The sequence below is a fragment of the Lithobates pipiens genome, unplaced genomic scaffold (genome assembly GCF_037356315.1).
Source record: "Lithobates pipiens isolate NorthernLeopardFrog02 unplaced genomic scaffold, aLitPip1_a1.2 Scaffold_16, whole genome shotgun sequence".
In the NCBI taxonomy this organism is placed as follows: Eukaryota; Metazoa; Chordata; class Amphibia; order Anura; family Ranidae; genus Lithobates; species Lithobates pipiens.
In genome coordinates this window covers 111,756,294-111,772,644 of record NW_027507748.1, presented here as the reverse complement: position 1 = coordinate 111,772,644, position 16,351 = coordinate 111,756,294, and the positions used below count along the sequence as shown (strand labels likewise).

At 43.4% G+C, this 16,351-nt stretch overlaps 1 protein-coding gene across 3 annotated transcripts in view; it reads left to right on the top strand.

Moving 5' to 3' along the window:
- The window catches only part of P2RX5 (purinergic receptor P2X 5), a 139,782-nt gene that overhangs the window by 65,196 nt on the left and 58,235 nt on the right, over positions 1–16,351 (top strand). For all 3 annotated transcript variants that reach the window (XR_013274390.1, XM_077480272.1, XM_077480273.1), the window contains exons 2-3: positions 10,166–10,316; positions 10,401–10,472. Coding sequence is in view for 2 of the 3 variants with exons in the window: in XM_077480272.1 (XP_077336398.1) it covers positions 10,166–10,316; positions 10,401–10,472 (223 nt within the window). In the remaining variant the exon portion in view is untranslated. The remainder of the gene's footprint in view (positions 1–10,165; positions 10,317–10,400; positions 10,473–16,351) is intronic.

The following is a 16,351-nucleotide window of genomic DNA, read 5'->3' as shown; positions in this document are numbered from 1 at the left end:
ACAGTTAGAACACACCCAGGGAACACTCTTAATCCTTGATCGCCTCCTAATGTTATCCCATTCCCTGCCAGTGTCATTTTTACATTGATCAGTGCATTTTTATAGCACTGATCACTGTAATAATGTCACTGGTCCCCAAAAAGTGTAATTTGGAGTCATATTTGTCCGCCGCAATGTCGCAGTCCCGCTAAAAACCACAGATCGCCTCCAATGCCAGTAAAAACAATAAGCAAACAATAAAAGTCCCTAAATCTATCCTGTAGTTTGTAGGCATGATAACTTTTGCGCAAACCAATCAATATACGTCTATTGTGTTTTTTTTTACCAAAAATAAGTAGAAGATTATAAATCTGCCTAAACTGAGGAATAAATACTTGTTGTCGGAAATACTCAACGTGTGTGCACAATTCCGACGCACAAAAGTCCACGTATGCTCAGAATCAAGCAGAAGAGCCGCACTGGCTATTGAACTTCATCTTTCTCGGCTCGTCGTATGTGTTGTATGTCACCGTGTTCTTGGCGGTCAGAATTTCCGAGAACATTTGTGTGACCGTGTGTATGCAAGACAAGTTTGAGCCAACATCCTTCAGAAAAAATATAGAATTTTCATAAATCACCTGGTTTTTATTATATATACAGTAATATATACATATATATATATATATATATATATATACAGTGGGGGTTATTTACAAAAGGCAAATCCACTTTGCACTAGAAGTGCACTGCAAGTGCACTTGAAAATGCACTTGGAAGTGCAGTCACTGTAGATCGCTGTAGATCTGAGGGGAAGCTTGGAAATGAGGGGGAGCTCTGCTGATTTTATCATCCAATCATGTGTAAGCAAAAATTATTTTTTTTTATTAATTTGCCTTTGGTAAATAACCCCCGTTATCTCACAAAAATGAGTACAACGCTGAAATTACACTTTGCTACAATGTAAATGAGTGAGTGTACAGCTTGCATAACTGTAAATTTGCTGTCCCCTCAAAATAACTCAACACACAGCCATTAATGTTTAAACCACTGGCAACAAAAGTGAGTACAACCCTAAGTGAAAATGTCATGTTACTCGTTATGCCGCTTACACGTCACCGGACTTTCCGTCAGTATAAACTCTGACGGTCTTTCCGACTGAGTTTCCAACGGAGTTCCGACCGAACGGATTTGACTACACACGATCACACCAAAGTCTGTTTGTTTCTAACGCGATGACGTACGATGGGACTAGAAAAGGAAGTTCAATAACCAGTAGCCAATAGCTGCCCTTGCATTGTATTTGGTCCGTCGGACTAGCATACAGACAAACGGTTTTCCCGATAGGAATTGATTCAGTCTGAAAGATTTAAAACATGTTCTATTTCTAGGTCCGTCAGACTTTTTGAAAAAATAAAGTCCGCTGAAGCCCACACACAATCGGAATATCCGATGAAATTATTCCATCGGACCTTTTCTGCAGAAAAGTCTGGTCGTGTGTACACAGCATTAGTGTTACAAGGTCTCAGGTGTGAATGGGGAACAGGTGTATTAAATTTGGTTTGATCACTCTCACTCTCTTATACTGGCCACTGGAAGTTCAACATGGCACCTCATGGCAAAGAACTCTCTGAGGATCTGAAAAAAAAAGAATTGTTGCTCTACATAAAGATGGCATAGGCTATGAAAAGATTGCCAAGACCCTGAAACTGAGCTGCAGCGCGGTGGCCAAGAGCTTACAGTGGTTTAATGGGACAGGTTCCACTCAGAACAGGCCTCACCACGGTCGACCAAAGAAGTTGAGTGCATGTGCTCAGCGTCATATCCAGAAGTTGTCTTTAGAGAATATGAGTGTATGTATGTATATATATATATATATATATATATATATATATATATATATATATATATATATATATATATATATATATATATATATATATATATATATATATATATATATATATACAGTGGGGATCGAAAGTTTGGGCACCCCAAGTAAAAAATGTGTATTAATATGCATAACGAAGCCAAGGAAAAATGGAAAAATCTCCAAATGGCATCAAATTACAGATTAGACATTCTTATAATATGTCAAAAAACTTTAGATTTTATTTCCATCATTTACACTTTCAAAATTACAGAAAACAAAAAAATGGCGTCTGCAAAAGTTTGGGCACCCTGCAGAGTTAATATCTTGTACTGCCCCCTTTGGCAAGTATCACAGCTTGTAAACGCTTTTTGTAGCCAGCCAAGAGTCTTTCAATTCTTGTTTGAGGTATCTTTGCCCATTCTTCCTTACAAAAGTGTTCCAGTTCTTTGAGATTTCTTGGCTGTCTGTCATGCACTGCTCTTGTAAGGTCTATCCATAGATTTTCAAAAATGTTGAGGTAGGAGATTGTGAAGGCCATGGCAAAACCTTCAGTTTACGCCTCTTGATGTAATCCCCCGTGGATTTTGAAGTGTGTTTAGGATCATTATCCATTTGTAGAAGCCATCCTCTCTTTAACGTCAGCTTTTTCACAGATGGCATCAAGTTACCATCCAAAATTTGCTGAAATTTTATTGAATCCATTTTTCCTTCTACTCGTGAAATGTTCCCTGTGCCACTGGCTACAATAGAACCCCAAAGCATGATTGATCCACCCCCATGCTTAACAGTTGTACAGAGGTTCTTTTCATTAAATTCTGTGCCCTTTCTTCTCCAAACGTACCCTTGCTCATTCCGGCCAAAAAGTTATATTTTAACCTCATCGGTCCACAGAACTTGTTTCCAAAATGCCTCAGGCTTGTCTATATGTTCATTTGCAAAGTTCAAACGCTGATTTTTGTGGTGAGGACGTAGAAGAGGTTTTCTTCTGAGGACTCTTCCATGAAGACCATATTTATACAAGTATCTCTTTATAGTGGAATAGTGTACCACAACTCCAGTGTCTGCCAGATCTTTCTGGAGGGATCGTACAGTCAAACGTGGGTTTTGAATTGCTTTTCTCACAATCCTGCGAGCTGTTCTGTCTGATATTTTTCTTGGTCTTCCAGATCTTGCTTTAACTTCCACTGTTCCTGATGACTGCCATTTCTTAATTACATTCCGAACAAAGGATATTGACATCTGAAAAAATGCTTTGCTATCTTCTTATAGCCTTCTCCAGCTTTGTGAGCGTCAACTATTTTCAGTTTCAGTTTTATAGACAACTGCTTAGAAGAACCCATGGTACTGATTGTTGGGGCAAGGTCAGATGAGTCTGGCCATTTAAAACCTTTCAGATTGACATGACCTGGTCTTCCCAGACGATGATTGAGAACAATCCATGACACTGGCAGGTCTCAGCTTTGCAAAGGGGCAGTGCATGCTATAAATTCTGCAGGGTGCCCAAACTTTTGCAGACGCCATTTTTTTTGTTTTCTGTAATTTTGAAAGTGTAAATGATGGAAATAAAATCTAACTTTTTTTGACATATTATAAGAATGTCTAATCTGTAATTTGATGCCATTTGGAGATTTTTCCATCTTTCCTTGGCTTTGTTATGCATATTAATACACATTTTTATCTGGGGTGCCCAAACTTTCGATCCCCACTGTATATATATATATATATATATATATATATATATATATATATATATATAGATAGATAGCCATGGTCCATGTATGTAGTGCGGTGACATCAGTTCTCAATTTCCACCCTACATGTTTCATCCAATGAGGAACGTCATCTGGGGCGTGACTGGCAATCGTCACTTCCTCAATATATAGGGAGGCGGCTAAAAAAGCCTACTCTCTATTGCCTTCCAAGTCTCAGTTTAGACTGCCAAAAGCATAAATTACATCATAAGCGGATGAAAACATCACAGCCACGACACCCATAACCTGAAATCTCAATAGCGGTGACCATATTAACAGAGACCAAAGATAGGGATAATACAGATCTCACTGTCTCGGTTCCTGAAACTTGCCTAAAACAAAAGACCGGGTCAAATGGACACAAAACATAAAAGCTACTAACATTAAAAACGCCAATAATTAGGCAATCAATTCCCATAAAAAAGATCCGAAGTCAGGAATCTAAAAAAGAGTGGGATAATGCTGCCATCTTCTACTGGAAAACAAATATAATAATAACATTAATTCATTACAATAAATCATGAAACTAAAAGAAGAATTGCACAAAAAATGTAAACAACCTGGAGATTCAGCTATTATTGATAAAAGCGTTAACATCCCATTCAATATTCAAACCATGAGGTCTATAAGTCTTTAAAGAGAAAATCCTTCAGGTTTCCCTCCTGGAAATCTCTCTCCTGGTGTGACTTCCTCTCCAATGGGAGTTGAACTTGGCCATAAATTTAGTACCCTTAAGGCTTCTATTATAGCACAACGCATAATGTTTAGACAGGCTATGATTCAAAAAGCCTGTACGTATATTGGCCAAATGTTCTTTGAGGCTAACCTCTAATTTACATACAGTGTGGCCTACATAATGTAGCCCACAAGGGCATGTGATGAAATAGACTACATTCTTGGTCGAACATGTGATCAAAGAGTTGATATCATATGTTTTACCTGTGATATTAGAACTAAAAGAGAGATATCTTCTCTCCGTGAGACAATTGTTTTTGCAAACCTCACATCTCCTGCATAAATAAAAACCTTTGAGTTCTCAAAAAAAAATTAATGTTTAGCCGGAGATCTAACTACATTAGGAGCTATTTGAAACCTAAGTGGAGGGGCACCCCTGTAGGTGACCCTTGGAATTTCAAGGAGTAAGGGACCTAGTATATTATCATTCCTTAAAGGGGAGTTCCACCCACTTTTACAAAGTGGTCTTAAACTAAAGGCCGCCCCGCCACTGCGTGTTTTTGGATATCTAAAATTTATTTATTTTATTCTTTCTTACCTTTTTTGAAGTACTAAGTACCTTGGCACAGGATGTCATGTCCTCTTCTGCAGCGAGCCCTCCTCCTTCAATCCTGCTGCCTTCTGGGACCTGTGTGTGTCCCAGAAGACGAGCTGGCCATTCACAAAGCGCTGCGCATGCGCAGAAGGAAACTGGCTGTGAAGGCTCCACTGCCGGTTTCCCTTAGTTGGAATGGCAGCGCTTGCATCCAATCTGATGGATAGATCAGCCTCGGGAAGGCCGACATTGTGGGCTCCCTGGACAGGTAAGTGTCCTTATTAAAAGTCAGCAGCTACAGTACTTGCAGCTGCTGGCATTTAAATAAAAACTTTTTTGTGGCTGGAACTCCACTTTAAGACATCCCAATGTTTCTTTAAGCGGAGTTCCACTTGTTTTTCAGTTTATTAAAAGTCAGACAAACAACTGTCCCACGGGCCAGCGATGTGGCTGCCAGAGGCCTCGCGCTTCCATGGCACTGTCATAGCATGTGGGCACCCAGCCATGACAGCTTGCGGCTTCACGGCCGGGCATGCACTGCGAATACCCATGTCACGCTGCATTCTCCTAGTGGCCAGGCAACCTTCAGGGACCTGTGACATGTCCCAGAAGATTGCCTAGAGGGAGAGGAGGAGTCGGAGGAAGTGGGACTGGAAGTACATGTAAAAACCAGGTACCCACTCCCCCCTAAAAAAATGACATGCCAAATGTGGCGTGTAAGGGGGCGAGGATGAGGAGTACTTAAAGTGTAATTTCCACTTTTGGGTGGGATTCCACTTTAAGGATCTTTTTATGGAGAAATGTTGGTTGGAATAGGTAGTGAAAAAGGAGAATCTAGAAGAGAAATCAACGTTGTTATCCCTAACCCTTGGTTTTAGCAAGTCCTCTCTATTTATCTATTTTTGTTAATGCCTATTTCTCTGGTGATGATGAGTGAGTATCACCCCTATTATGTTGCTAATCTAAATAGGGAACTGGTAGGATCATCAGGTAATTGAAACCAAAACAGTGTAAATAGCACACATAATAACATCTTTTAATGCTTTTGCATTTGTTTCAATATTCTTAGTGATGATAATCATTTACTTTGAATCTGGTTCCTTTGTATTCATTTTTAAATACTGAAACTTTGTAGCTTTATTGTGCATTGTAATTGCATTGCAGTGATTGTTGTGATTGTTGCAGTGATTGTTGCCTGGCGAATAGCAGGAAAATCGTGCCGCGTTTGGGGTGCTATTGAAATTGACAGACAACGCACGGGCGTCCCGCAATTTGCCCCTATTACGAATTGATTTGCCCTCAGCGTTTCAGAACGCAGAGATGTGTACATAGCCTTATGCTAGCTATACGTCTACGTTGCTTTTAGTGCGTTTGCTGAGCCACAGAAACGCACACTAGCAGAAACAAGAAAATAGAAAAAAAGGAAAAAGAAAAAAATTATCTGGACCCGAAACATACACCGTGGCCCACCTCCATCCCGGGTTATACATATAAAGACAAAAAAAGATTGGTCACGGGACTTTGAATGAGGTGGGTCACAGACTAGGCACAACTAGGATACATTTGATAATTTATTATAAATGCATGGTATACAAAAACACGTAAAAAAATATATCTATGCAAAAAATCGTCTAAACATTAGCAGTAAAAAGATCCATATATGATGAAACACTATATGTATATAAATAATCATGGGGATATCACAACAAAATGCACAATTGGTCCGTAAATGAGTAATGGATCTCTACACGTTTTGTGGATCTCCCTAGGGTCCACTCATAAGGGGTTTGATGCAGCAATTCATCTATGGCAAAAAAAAAAAATAGATAAAAAACAAATGAATACATAGATAAAAAATTAAAAAATAGATAAATAAATGAATATATGCTTACTACTTACACATCAACTCAGTTACTGAAAGTAAAAAATAGTGTAGCGCTTCTAAAGTGATAAATGTAATCAACATGTGTTAAAAGAATGATCATATAACAAAGATCATATAAATATTATAAATGAGCAAAATAAAGTCCAAAGAGTGGGTATAAGCTTCCGTGGAAGAGCTGGCACAAAGATGGTCAGACCGTATCAAAATAAGAGGCAAATCCTATTAAACGAATATGTCCATGTACATCAGCTTGTCTGGAAACATTAGGAGAAATAGATGGATACTTCTTACCAAATCTGTTGGACTCACACAGTCGTATGACAGGCGGGCTAGCTGTTGGCACCCCACATTGCTTTTACCTTTACTTTTACCTCATTGCTTTGTGATCACTAAGTCATTAGTTACTTTTTTGACTTTTAATAAATTACCATTTTTTATCGCCTGACCCGCACCATGTGGAGCTCTTTCTTCCTTTTTTCTTTTTTGGTCTAAACCCTTAAAACACCTTCCCCTTCACCTTGGGGCATTTGGAGTATCGGTGTGCAGTGGGCCATATCTGAGTTGGATTTCCAAACCATTCTGAAGTTCCATCGGTGAGATTCATCATTGGGCATACGGTCTTTTGGAGTTTCCCCACCAGGCTGACGGACCTCCTTCGATCCACTCCTCGGTCCCAGATTGTGACCCCAAGCTTTATTGACTCAACTGTCATACGACTGTGTGAGTCCAACAGATTTGGTAAGAAGTATCCATCTATTTCTCCTAATGTTTCCAGACAAGCTGATGTACATGGACATATTCGTTTAATAGGATTTGCCTCTTATTTTGATACGGTCTGACCATCTTTGTGCCAGCTCTTCCACGGAAGCTTATACCCACTCTTTGGACTTTATTTTGCTCATTTATAATATTTATATGATCTTTGTTATATGATCATTCTTTTAACACATGTTGATTACATTTATCACTTTAGAAGCGCTACACTATTTTTTACTTTTTGTTTGTTGAACTTTGTTTGTTTAAGTGTTGGCTGCTGTGCTTTTTATGTACATTTGATTCTAGCGCAGTGTTTTCCCCCTATTCCTAACTCAGTTACTGAGCCCAGCATCGGGGAGGAGAGGGAAGCACCGAGACATGTAGTCTCCCACGGGGTTAAGGAAAGGATAATCCACCCAAAAATGGCCAATGGGGAAAGCAACCAGGGGGAAAAAGGACAAGACCCCAGGTGCAGTAATTAGGGTGTATGAACACAGTAGACCAGATGATTCTAATGCCCCGTGCACACGATCAGATTTTCCAACAACAAATGTTGGATGTGAGTTTGTTAGCGGAAAGTACGACCGTGTGTATGCTCCATCGAACATTTGTTGTCGGAATTTCCGCCAATGTTGGCTAGCAGGTTCTCACATTTTCTGCCAACAAATTTTTGTTGTCTGACTTTCCGATCGTGTGTACACAAGTCCGTCGCGCAAAAGTCCACGCATGCTCTGAATCAAGTATGAGCCAGAAGCGATCGGTCTTGTAAAACTAGCGTTCGTAATGGGGATATCACATGACTATTGAACTTCCTTTTTATCGGCTCGCCGTACGTTTTGTACGTCATTACATTCGTAATTGTTGCCAAATGTGTGTGACCGTGTGTATGCAAGTCAAGTTGGAGCAAATAACTTTCGAACAAAATTCCACGGTTTTGTTGTCAGAAAGTCCGATCGTGTGTATGGGGCATATGAAGAAAAAATGTGTTTGAGTGTATAGCATAACAAAATAGTAAATAAATGGGTCTGGTATAGTGTACAGTGGATACAGATATACTGGTGATCAATCAAAGTGGAAAGTGGACGCCTATGTGAAACCGTGCATAGTGGAATGAAGCGTGCACAGAAAACACCAAACCATAGCTGAATGTCAAACACAATAGCATAAAGCTGAGAGGAAATACTGAAGAGAGTAAAAAACTAAGACAAAACAAAAGTGAAACCAACAAGAAAAAAGGGGAAAAGAGCAAATAACTTTGCAGAGTAATACCTGTGAATAGGTAACAAGTGCTGAATATAATCCACATGACCACCTTCACAAGAAGCAATGTGCAAATGGATGTCATGGCTAACCCAGGCTGATATATCCCCACAGCGGTGGGCAGATCCCGCCAACGTCATGCAGACATAGCAGGTGGAGGGCCGTAAATTGATCCCGCACCCAATGCGTGCACCGGATACAGGTGAACAGAGGCCGTCCTAAGTCATCAATTTTGTATACCATGAATTTATAATAATTTATCAATTGTATCTTAGTTGTGCCTAGTCTGTGACCCACCTTATTCAAAGTCCCAGAAACGTACAATAATCTATTTACCATTATTTCTTTTGGGTCCCATTCACATCTATGCAGTTTCTTTTTTTTTGTTTTTTTTTACAAGCAAGACAGTGCATTTTTTGGGTCCATAGACTTCAATGGAAGCACATCAAAGCACATACATTTAAACACAGCCACATTGGAGGCAGCCTATAAGGTTCTCCTATTCTGGTACTGAGTCCGGGCCTGCATTGCCAAGTCAAACCCATCCTAGAGTGATAGATGCTTCCGAGGGTGTGTACATATGGTGGTCCTGCCCCTGCCTCGCCTCGTGAGATTTTGGTCAAGGGTCTTTGGACTCTTAACTACCCTTATCAACGTACCTTTCCACAAGGACCCTAAACTTGCATTGCTCCATTGTCCAATCCAGGCCTTTTCTCTCACCAGCAGAAACTAGCCACATATATGTTTATCGCAGCTAAGCACACAATAGCAAGGGCCTGGAAAAAGCAGGCTGTATAATTTTCAGTAGTGAAGAACATCTTGACAACCCTCATGATCCATGAAAAAATGTCCAGTATCCTCCACGACTCCCATGCCAAATTTCTCAAAGTATGGGCTCCGTGGTGGTCCTAAGCATTCTTTAATCTGCACTAGAGCAGACTAGGCCACTCAAACTAACTTGACCCCATCCCCAGCCTGGGGGACCTTCCTTTTCCTTTTCCCACTTCCTCTTACCCTTTCTATTTCTGGGCCTCTTGCCCACTGCTCTTTTCTCCCAGGGTACCCCCAACCCCCCCCCCCCCCCACTCTGACCCCTGCATCCCTGATTCTGTTTGTGTATTTTGGACTGTGGGGTCAGATGCTGCTTTTGCATCTGATATAGTTTGTGTAGTTCACCAATCTCAGAGAAGTTTTAAATATGTATATATATATATATATATATATATATATATATATATATATGCACACACACAGTGTAGTTGTTCCTTAGATAAGATTAAGAATATGTTCAGGAATGTATTGTGGGTATCTGTTTGAAATAGGTATCTTCATATAGAACACAAATAAAAAAAATAAGTGACAGGCTTATCTGATGTTGCATTTTTCTTGTGCAGGTGGGTGTTTGTGACTAAAAAAGGGTATCAAGACACCGACACATCCATACAGAGCTCTGTCATTACCAAGTTAAAGGGAGTTGCCTTCACCAACACCACAGAACTGGGGCCAAGACTCTGGGATGTGGTAGATTATGTCATACCGCCACAGGTCAGTAGATCTGTAGATACATTGCATGTATAAAATATCTCTACAAAAGACATATCTAATTTTCTTTTTTTATGCTTCCTTCAGGGTGAAAATATTTTTTTTGTGGTAACAAACCTGATTGTCACGCCTAACCAGAGGCAAGGTAAATGCAGTGAGGTAAGGAAGACATAAACTCACTTAAAAAAATACTCCACTGAACAACCTGATGAAACCTATACCCTTCTTGTTATAGATATTTACCTTTACTGTCTTGTTTCACTACTAAGGAAATGAGGGAAAATGTGCAGCAAGGACACAGGCAGCAATAGAAAATCTGACATGGGTTCTAGCCTACCTTTATTTTGGTAAAGTGCCAGCAGTACAGGAAGTGAGAGTAAATCTCTCTAAGGCCGCGTACACACGGGCGGACTGTTCGCCCAACCTTGTCCGCTGAACAGTGTTTGGGCGGACAGTCCGCTCGTGTGTGGGCTTTCAGCGGACAGTTTCAGCGGACAGTTGGACGGACAAAGTCTTTCGGAAATTCCGAAAAACTGTCCGCTGAAACTGTGTTTGAGCGAACAGTCCGCCCGTGTGTGGGCCTGTCCGCTGTACTTTCGAAATGAGCGGACTGTTCCCGCTCGGAAAGTCCGCCCATTTCGAGCGCGTGTACAGGTAGGCGGGGCCCGCGAAGGAGACTTCGCGGGCTCCGCCGCCTGGAATGGGCTTAAAGGGGAACCCCAACGCCGAAAAAAATCGGCGTGGGGGTTCCCCCCCAAGTCCACACCAGACCCTTGTCCGAGCACGCTACCCGGCCGGCCAGGAAAGGGGGGCGAGCGAGCGCGCCCCCCCTCCTGAGCCTTACCAGGCCGCGTGCCCTCAACATGGGGGGGTGCCTTGGGGAAGGGGGGGGCCGCGTGGCCCCCCCCACCCCAAAGCACCTTGTCCCCATGTTGATGAGGACAAGGGCCTCTTCCCGACAACCCTGGCCGTTGGTTGTCGGGGTCTGCGGGCGGGGGGCTTATCGGAATCCGGGAGCCCCCTTTAAGAAGGGGGCCCCCGGATACCGGCCCCCCACCCTATGTGAATGAGTATGGGGTACAATGTACCCCTACCCATTCACCTGTGAAATAAAGTACAAATAAAAACACAACACAGGGGGAAAAAATATTTTATTGCACAGCCGGGGGTCTTCCGTCTTCGGGGGTCTTCTCGCCGGACTCCTCCGCTATGTGTGTGTAGCTCTTTTGCCAGCGGAGGAGTCCGGCTTTCTTCCTCCCCGCCGCCGGCCTCTTCTCCCGACTTCGGGGGTCTTGTCCCCCTCTTCGGTTCTTCTGCCGGGCCACCGCGCCTGGTCCGGTGGCCCGGTCTTCTGTCGCCGTCTTCCGTTCTTCTGTCGCCGCCTTCGGTTCTTCTGCCGGGCCACCGCGCCTTCTTGTAGCTCTTTTACAGGCGGTGGCCCGGTCTTCTGTCGCCGTCGCCGCCTTCCGTTCTTGTTCTTCTTCTTGTTCTTCTTGTTCTTCTCCTGGAGATGTTGACTCGACGAGCTCTCCGGCCGGAATGCCGGGGACGCGCTGTGCGGTCACTTATATAGTGACAATGGGGCGGGGTCACATGGTATATGTCACATGGGTTGGTCACATGGGTTGATGTCACATGGGGACTATGACATCGTAAGGGGGCGGGGTCACCATGTGACATCAACCCATGTGACATATACCATGTGACCCCGCCCCATTGTCACTATATAAGTCACAGCGCAGGGCGGCTCTGGCATTCCGGCCGGAGGGAGCGACGTGTCAACATCGCCTGGAGAAGAACAAGAAGAAGAACACGAACGGAAGGCGGCGACGGCGACGGCGACAGAAGACCGGGCCACCGCCTGTAAAAGAGCTACAAGAAGGCGCGGTGGCCCGGCAGAAGAACCGAAGGCGGCGACAGAAGAACGGAAGACGGCGACAGAAGACCGGGCCACCGGACCAGGCGCGGTGGCCCGGCAGAAGAACCGAAGAGGGGGACAAGACCCCCGAAGTCGGGAGAAGAGGCCGGCGGCGGGGAGGAAGAAAGCCGGACTCCTCCGCTGGCAAAAGAGCTACACACACATAGCGGAGGAGTCCGGCGAGAAGACCCCCGAAGACGGAAGACCCCCGGCTGTGCAATAAAATATTTTTTCCCCCTGTGTTGTGTTTTTATTTGTACTTTATTTCACAGGTGAATGGGTAGGGGTACATTGTACCCCATACTCATTCACATAGGGTGGGGGGCCGGTATCCGGGGGCCCCCTTCTTAAAGGGGGCTCCCGGATTCCGATAAGCCCCCCGCCCGCAGACCCCGACAACCAACGGCCAGGGTTGTCGGGAAGAGGCCCTTGTCCTCATCAACATGGGGACAAGGTGCTTTGGGGTGGGGGGGGCCACGCGGCCCCCCCCTTCCCCAAGGCACCCCCCCATGTTGAGGGCACGCGGCCTGGTAAAGCTCAGGAGGGGGGGCGCGCTCGCTCGCCCCCCTTTCCTGGCCGGCCGGGTAGCGTGCTCGGACAAGGGTCTGGTGTGGACTTGGGGGGGAACCCCCACGCCGATTTTTTTCGGCGTTGGGGTTCCCCTTTAAGCCCATTCCAGGCGGCGGAGCCCGCGACGTCTCCTTCGCGGGCCCCGCCTACCTGTACACGCGCTCGAAATGGGCGGACTTGCCTCCGCCTTACGTGGGCGAGTCCGTTCATTTCAAAAGTTGAGCGAACTGTTTGCCCAACCTTGTTCGTCAAACAGTCCGCTCGTGTGTGGGCAAGTCCGCTCATGCAAATTTTGAGCGGACTGTTTGACAAACTGTTTGCCGAACAAGGTTGGGCGAACAGTCCGCGCGTGTGTACGCGGCCTAACAGAGCCCCAGATAGCAGTAAAAAGTTAACAGTGGTTATAACCCTTCCCCACTCTATCCAAACTAAGAAATTAGGTTTTGCCAGACAAACACTTTTACAGGGGGTTAAAGATCCTGGCCATTTATTTACATACTGTGAAGTGTATCATTTACAACCCAGCTCCATGCAAAGTGAAATATTCCCCCCGCTTCCTGGCCCAGTGGCACCCTGTATGACATGTTGCAATGGAGTGTCACCTGGGCAGGAATTGAGGGCAAATTTCTCCAAAAAGGGTACTGACATAAAAACTTTTAGACGTTCTATCCTGTTCTCTACACAAAGCTAAGAAAAGAAAAAAGTTTTGGTTGGATATGAGCTTTATTATGTGCCTAAAGATTAGCACCCTCAAGTATCAAACATCAATGGAACAGTAAGCCCTTGTACACACGGTCGGACATTCCGACGGAAAATGTCCGATCGGACCGTGTTGTCGGATAATCCGACTGTGTGTGGGCTCCATCGGACTGTTTCCGTTGGAATATCCAACGGACAAAGTTTTAGAGCTGGGCTATAAAACTTTCCGACAACAGGATCCGATCGAACTTTGTCCGATTGTGTGTAGAGAATTCCGATCGGACAAAGTGCCACGCATGCTCAGATCAAATTCCTAGACCAAAGCTATTGGCTACTAACCTAAACGTAGTCCCGTCGGATTTTTCGACAACTTTGTCCGACCATGTGTATGCAACACAAGTTTCAAACAAAATCCGTCAGACAAAATCCGACGTAATTTTGATTTGACGCAAATCTGCCCGGGATTTAAAAGCATTGATGCGAGAATGACAACTCACATTTGAGATGCCATTCATTTGAATAACACCTCAAATCGTGCCGCAGGTCTGCCGCGATTTCCGCATGATAAATCGTGCTGCAATCGCAGCAACACGCATCACGGGAAGCATGTCGCCCAAAAAAAGTTCAGGAGATACTTTTGGGCGACATGTTGCCGCAATTACAATGCAAGTTATCGAGCGAAAATCACGGCAGACCCAGGCCGCGACTTGAGGTGTCATGCAAATGAATGGCATCTCAAATGCGAGTCCCACGATTCGTCATTCACACATCGGTGTTTTCAAATCACGAGTAGATTCGCATCAAATCTACCTGTGTTTCAAAATGCTGAAGTATGAATGCAGCCTAAGTGAAGGAATACAGGCAACAATAAAAAAAAATTATAGAGTTTCTAAGTAAAACCTCCAAAAAGTTTTTAAAACTGAAATATGTTTTGTTTATGAAAAATGTTTTTTTTTTGTGTGAGTAAGAGACTACTGCATTTTCTGTAAGTGCACACTGTTGAGCAAGCACCACACATGCACCAAGATCAGTTAAAATTTCTTTATTCTACATGGAAAAGTCTGATGATTACCCAACCATGGATCCACCCACTGTGATGGGTTTTAATCATCAAAGGGCTTAATCTTGAACTTCTACGATTAAATCCTTGATGGGCAGAGAGTGAGGATCAGCAGACATTTCCACATGGAATAAAGATGTTTTGACTGGACCTTGTTTGATGCACTGTGAGTTAAGATGGATTTGGGAGCTGTGTCTGTACCCAAGTGGATAACCAAGTTTTTGGAGTATATTATTTTTATGAAGCTCACACTGTTTTGTTTTTTTGGGGACAGATACTCTTGTGGCCCTTTGAAAAATAATTGATTAATGCCGCGTACATACATTTTTCCGTCAGAATAAATTCTGACAGTCTTTCTGACGGAGTTCCGATGGAGTTCCACTGAAACGGACTTGCCTACACACAATCACAGTCCATTCGTTTAGAATGTGATGACGTACGACAGGACTAGAAAAAGGAAATTCAATAGCCAGTAGCCAACAACTCGCGTTGTTTTTGGTCCATCGGAATAGCATACAGAGGAACGGTTTTCCCAATAGGAATTGATTCCGTCAGAAAGATTTACAACATGTTCTATTTCTAGGTCCGTCTGAATTAAAAAAAAAAAAAAGTCAGATGAAGCACACACACGATCGTAATATCCGATGAAATGATTCCATCTTCTTCTGCCGGAAAGTCCAGTCGTGTGTACACGGCATAAGCCCGCCTAAACTCAGAGCAGATCAGAAAACAAGTAATTGCCTATGGTCCCTCTGCAGACTCACTGGATTTGGAGGAAGATTATTTATCTGGAATATATTTTCCTATACAATTGCTCTCCTAAAATAAGACAAATGGTTAGACCAAATGAGCGTGCGCACTTATGCCAGAGTTTTCTATCGAACATTTGTGAAGATTCAACCACAAATTCATGTCTATGGTTTGCCTAGAAAATTGAAAAACAGTCACCCACAGTCAAGTCTATATCACAAGTCAAAAACACATGGAATTCTTGCTTGTATTGTCTGTTTTACTGTGAATCATAAAATTCTACAATTCTAGATCTTGTCTTACTATGAACCCAAACAATCTGAAACTGTCCAGAATCTGACAGGCCAAAAATTCTAAATAAATACAAAACCGTCTGAATTCTGCAATTTCAGGATTGGGTCGGCTGGGATCCAGGTAATTTTATATAAAGCTTATTTGTCACAGGATTTCATCTTGTAATGTAGTCAAGCTACCGTTGCCACCTTCTTATTTAATAGATACATACAGTATATCTAGCTAACTGCTGAAGTGAGACGTTTGGTAGGTAAGCTGGAAATGCCCAAAAATGCCTAAAATTACAAAAAAAAAAAATTTGGAAAAAAAAATTGAACTCACCTCGAAATGCCTGTTGCTAGGGGATCCCTTGTAGTCTGCCTCCTTCAGTGCCTGGGCACACTTCCCCTCGGTGCAGGAAGGGCTCAGCTATGCCCCTTCCCTCCTGTCAGTCATCTGGGACACCTGACAGGTCCCAGATGACTGCGTGGCAAATCATGGCGCGTGGCGCCGCTCACGCATGCGCAGTGGGTGCCCATAGTTGCAATGCCAGCGCCGCCGAGAGGAGGAGGGACAAGCGGGGCTTCGTTCCCCCGCATAGCTGGACCCTGGGACAGGTAAGTGTCCGATTATTAAAAGTCAGCAGCTGCAGTATTTGTAGCTGCTGACTTTTATTTTATTTTTCTTCAGGGGGACACCTCTTTAAGTTGAATTTGTATGTAAGTTGGAACAGGTAGATTTTTTAATAAAAAAAATAATAAAAATGTG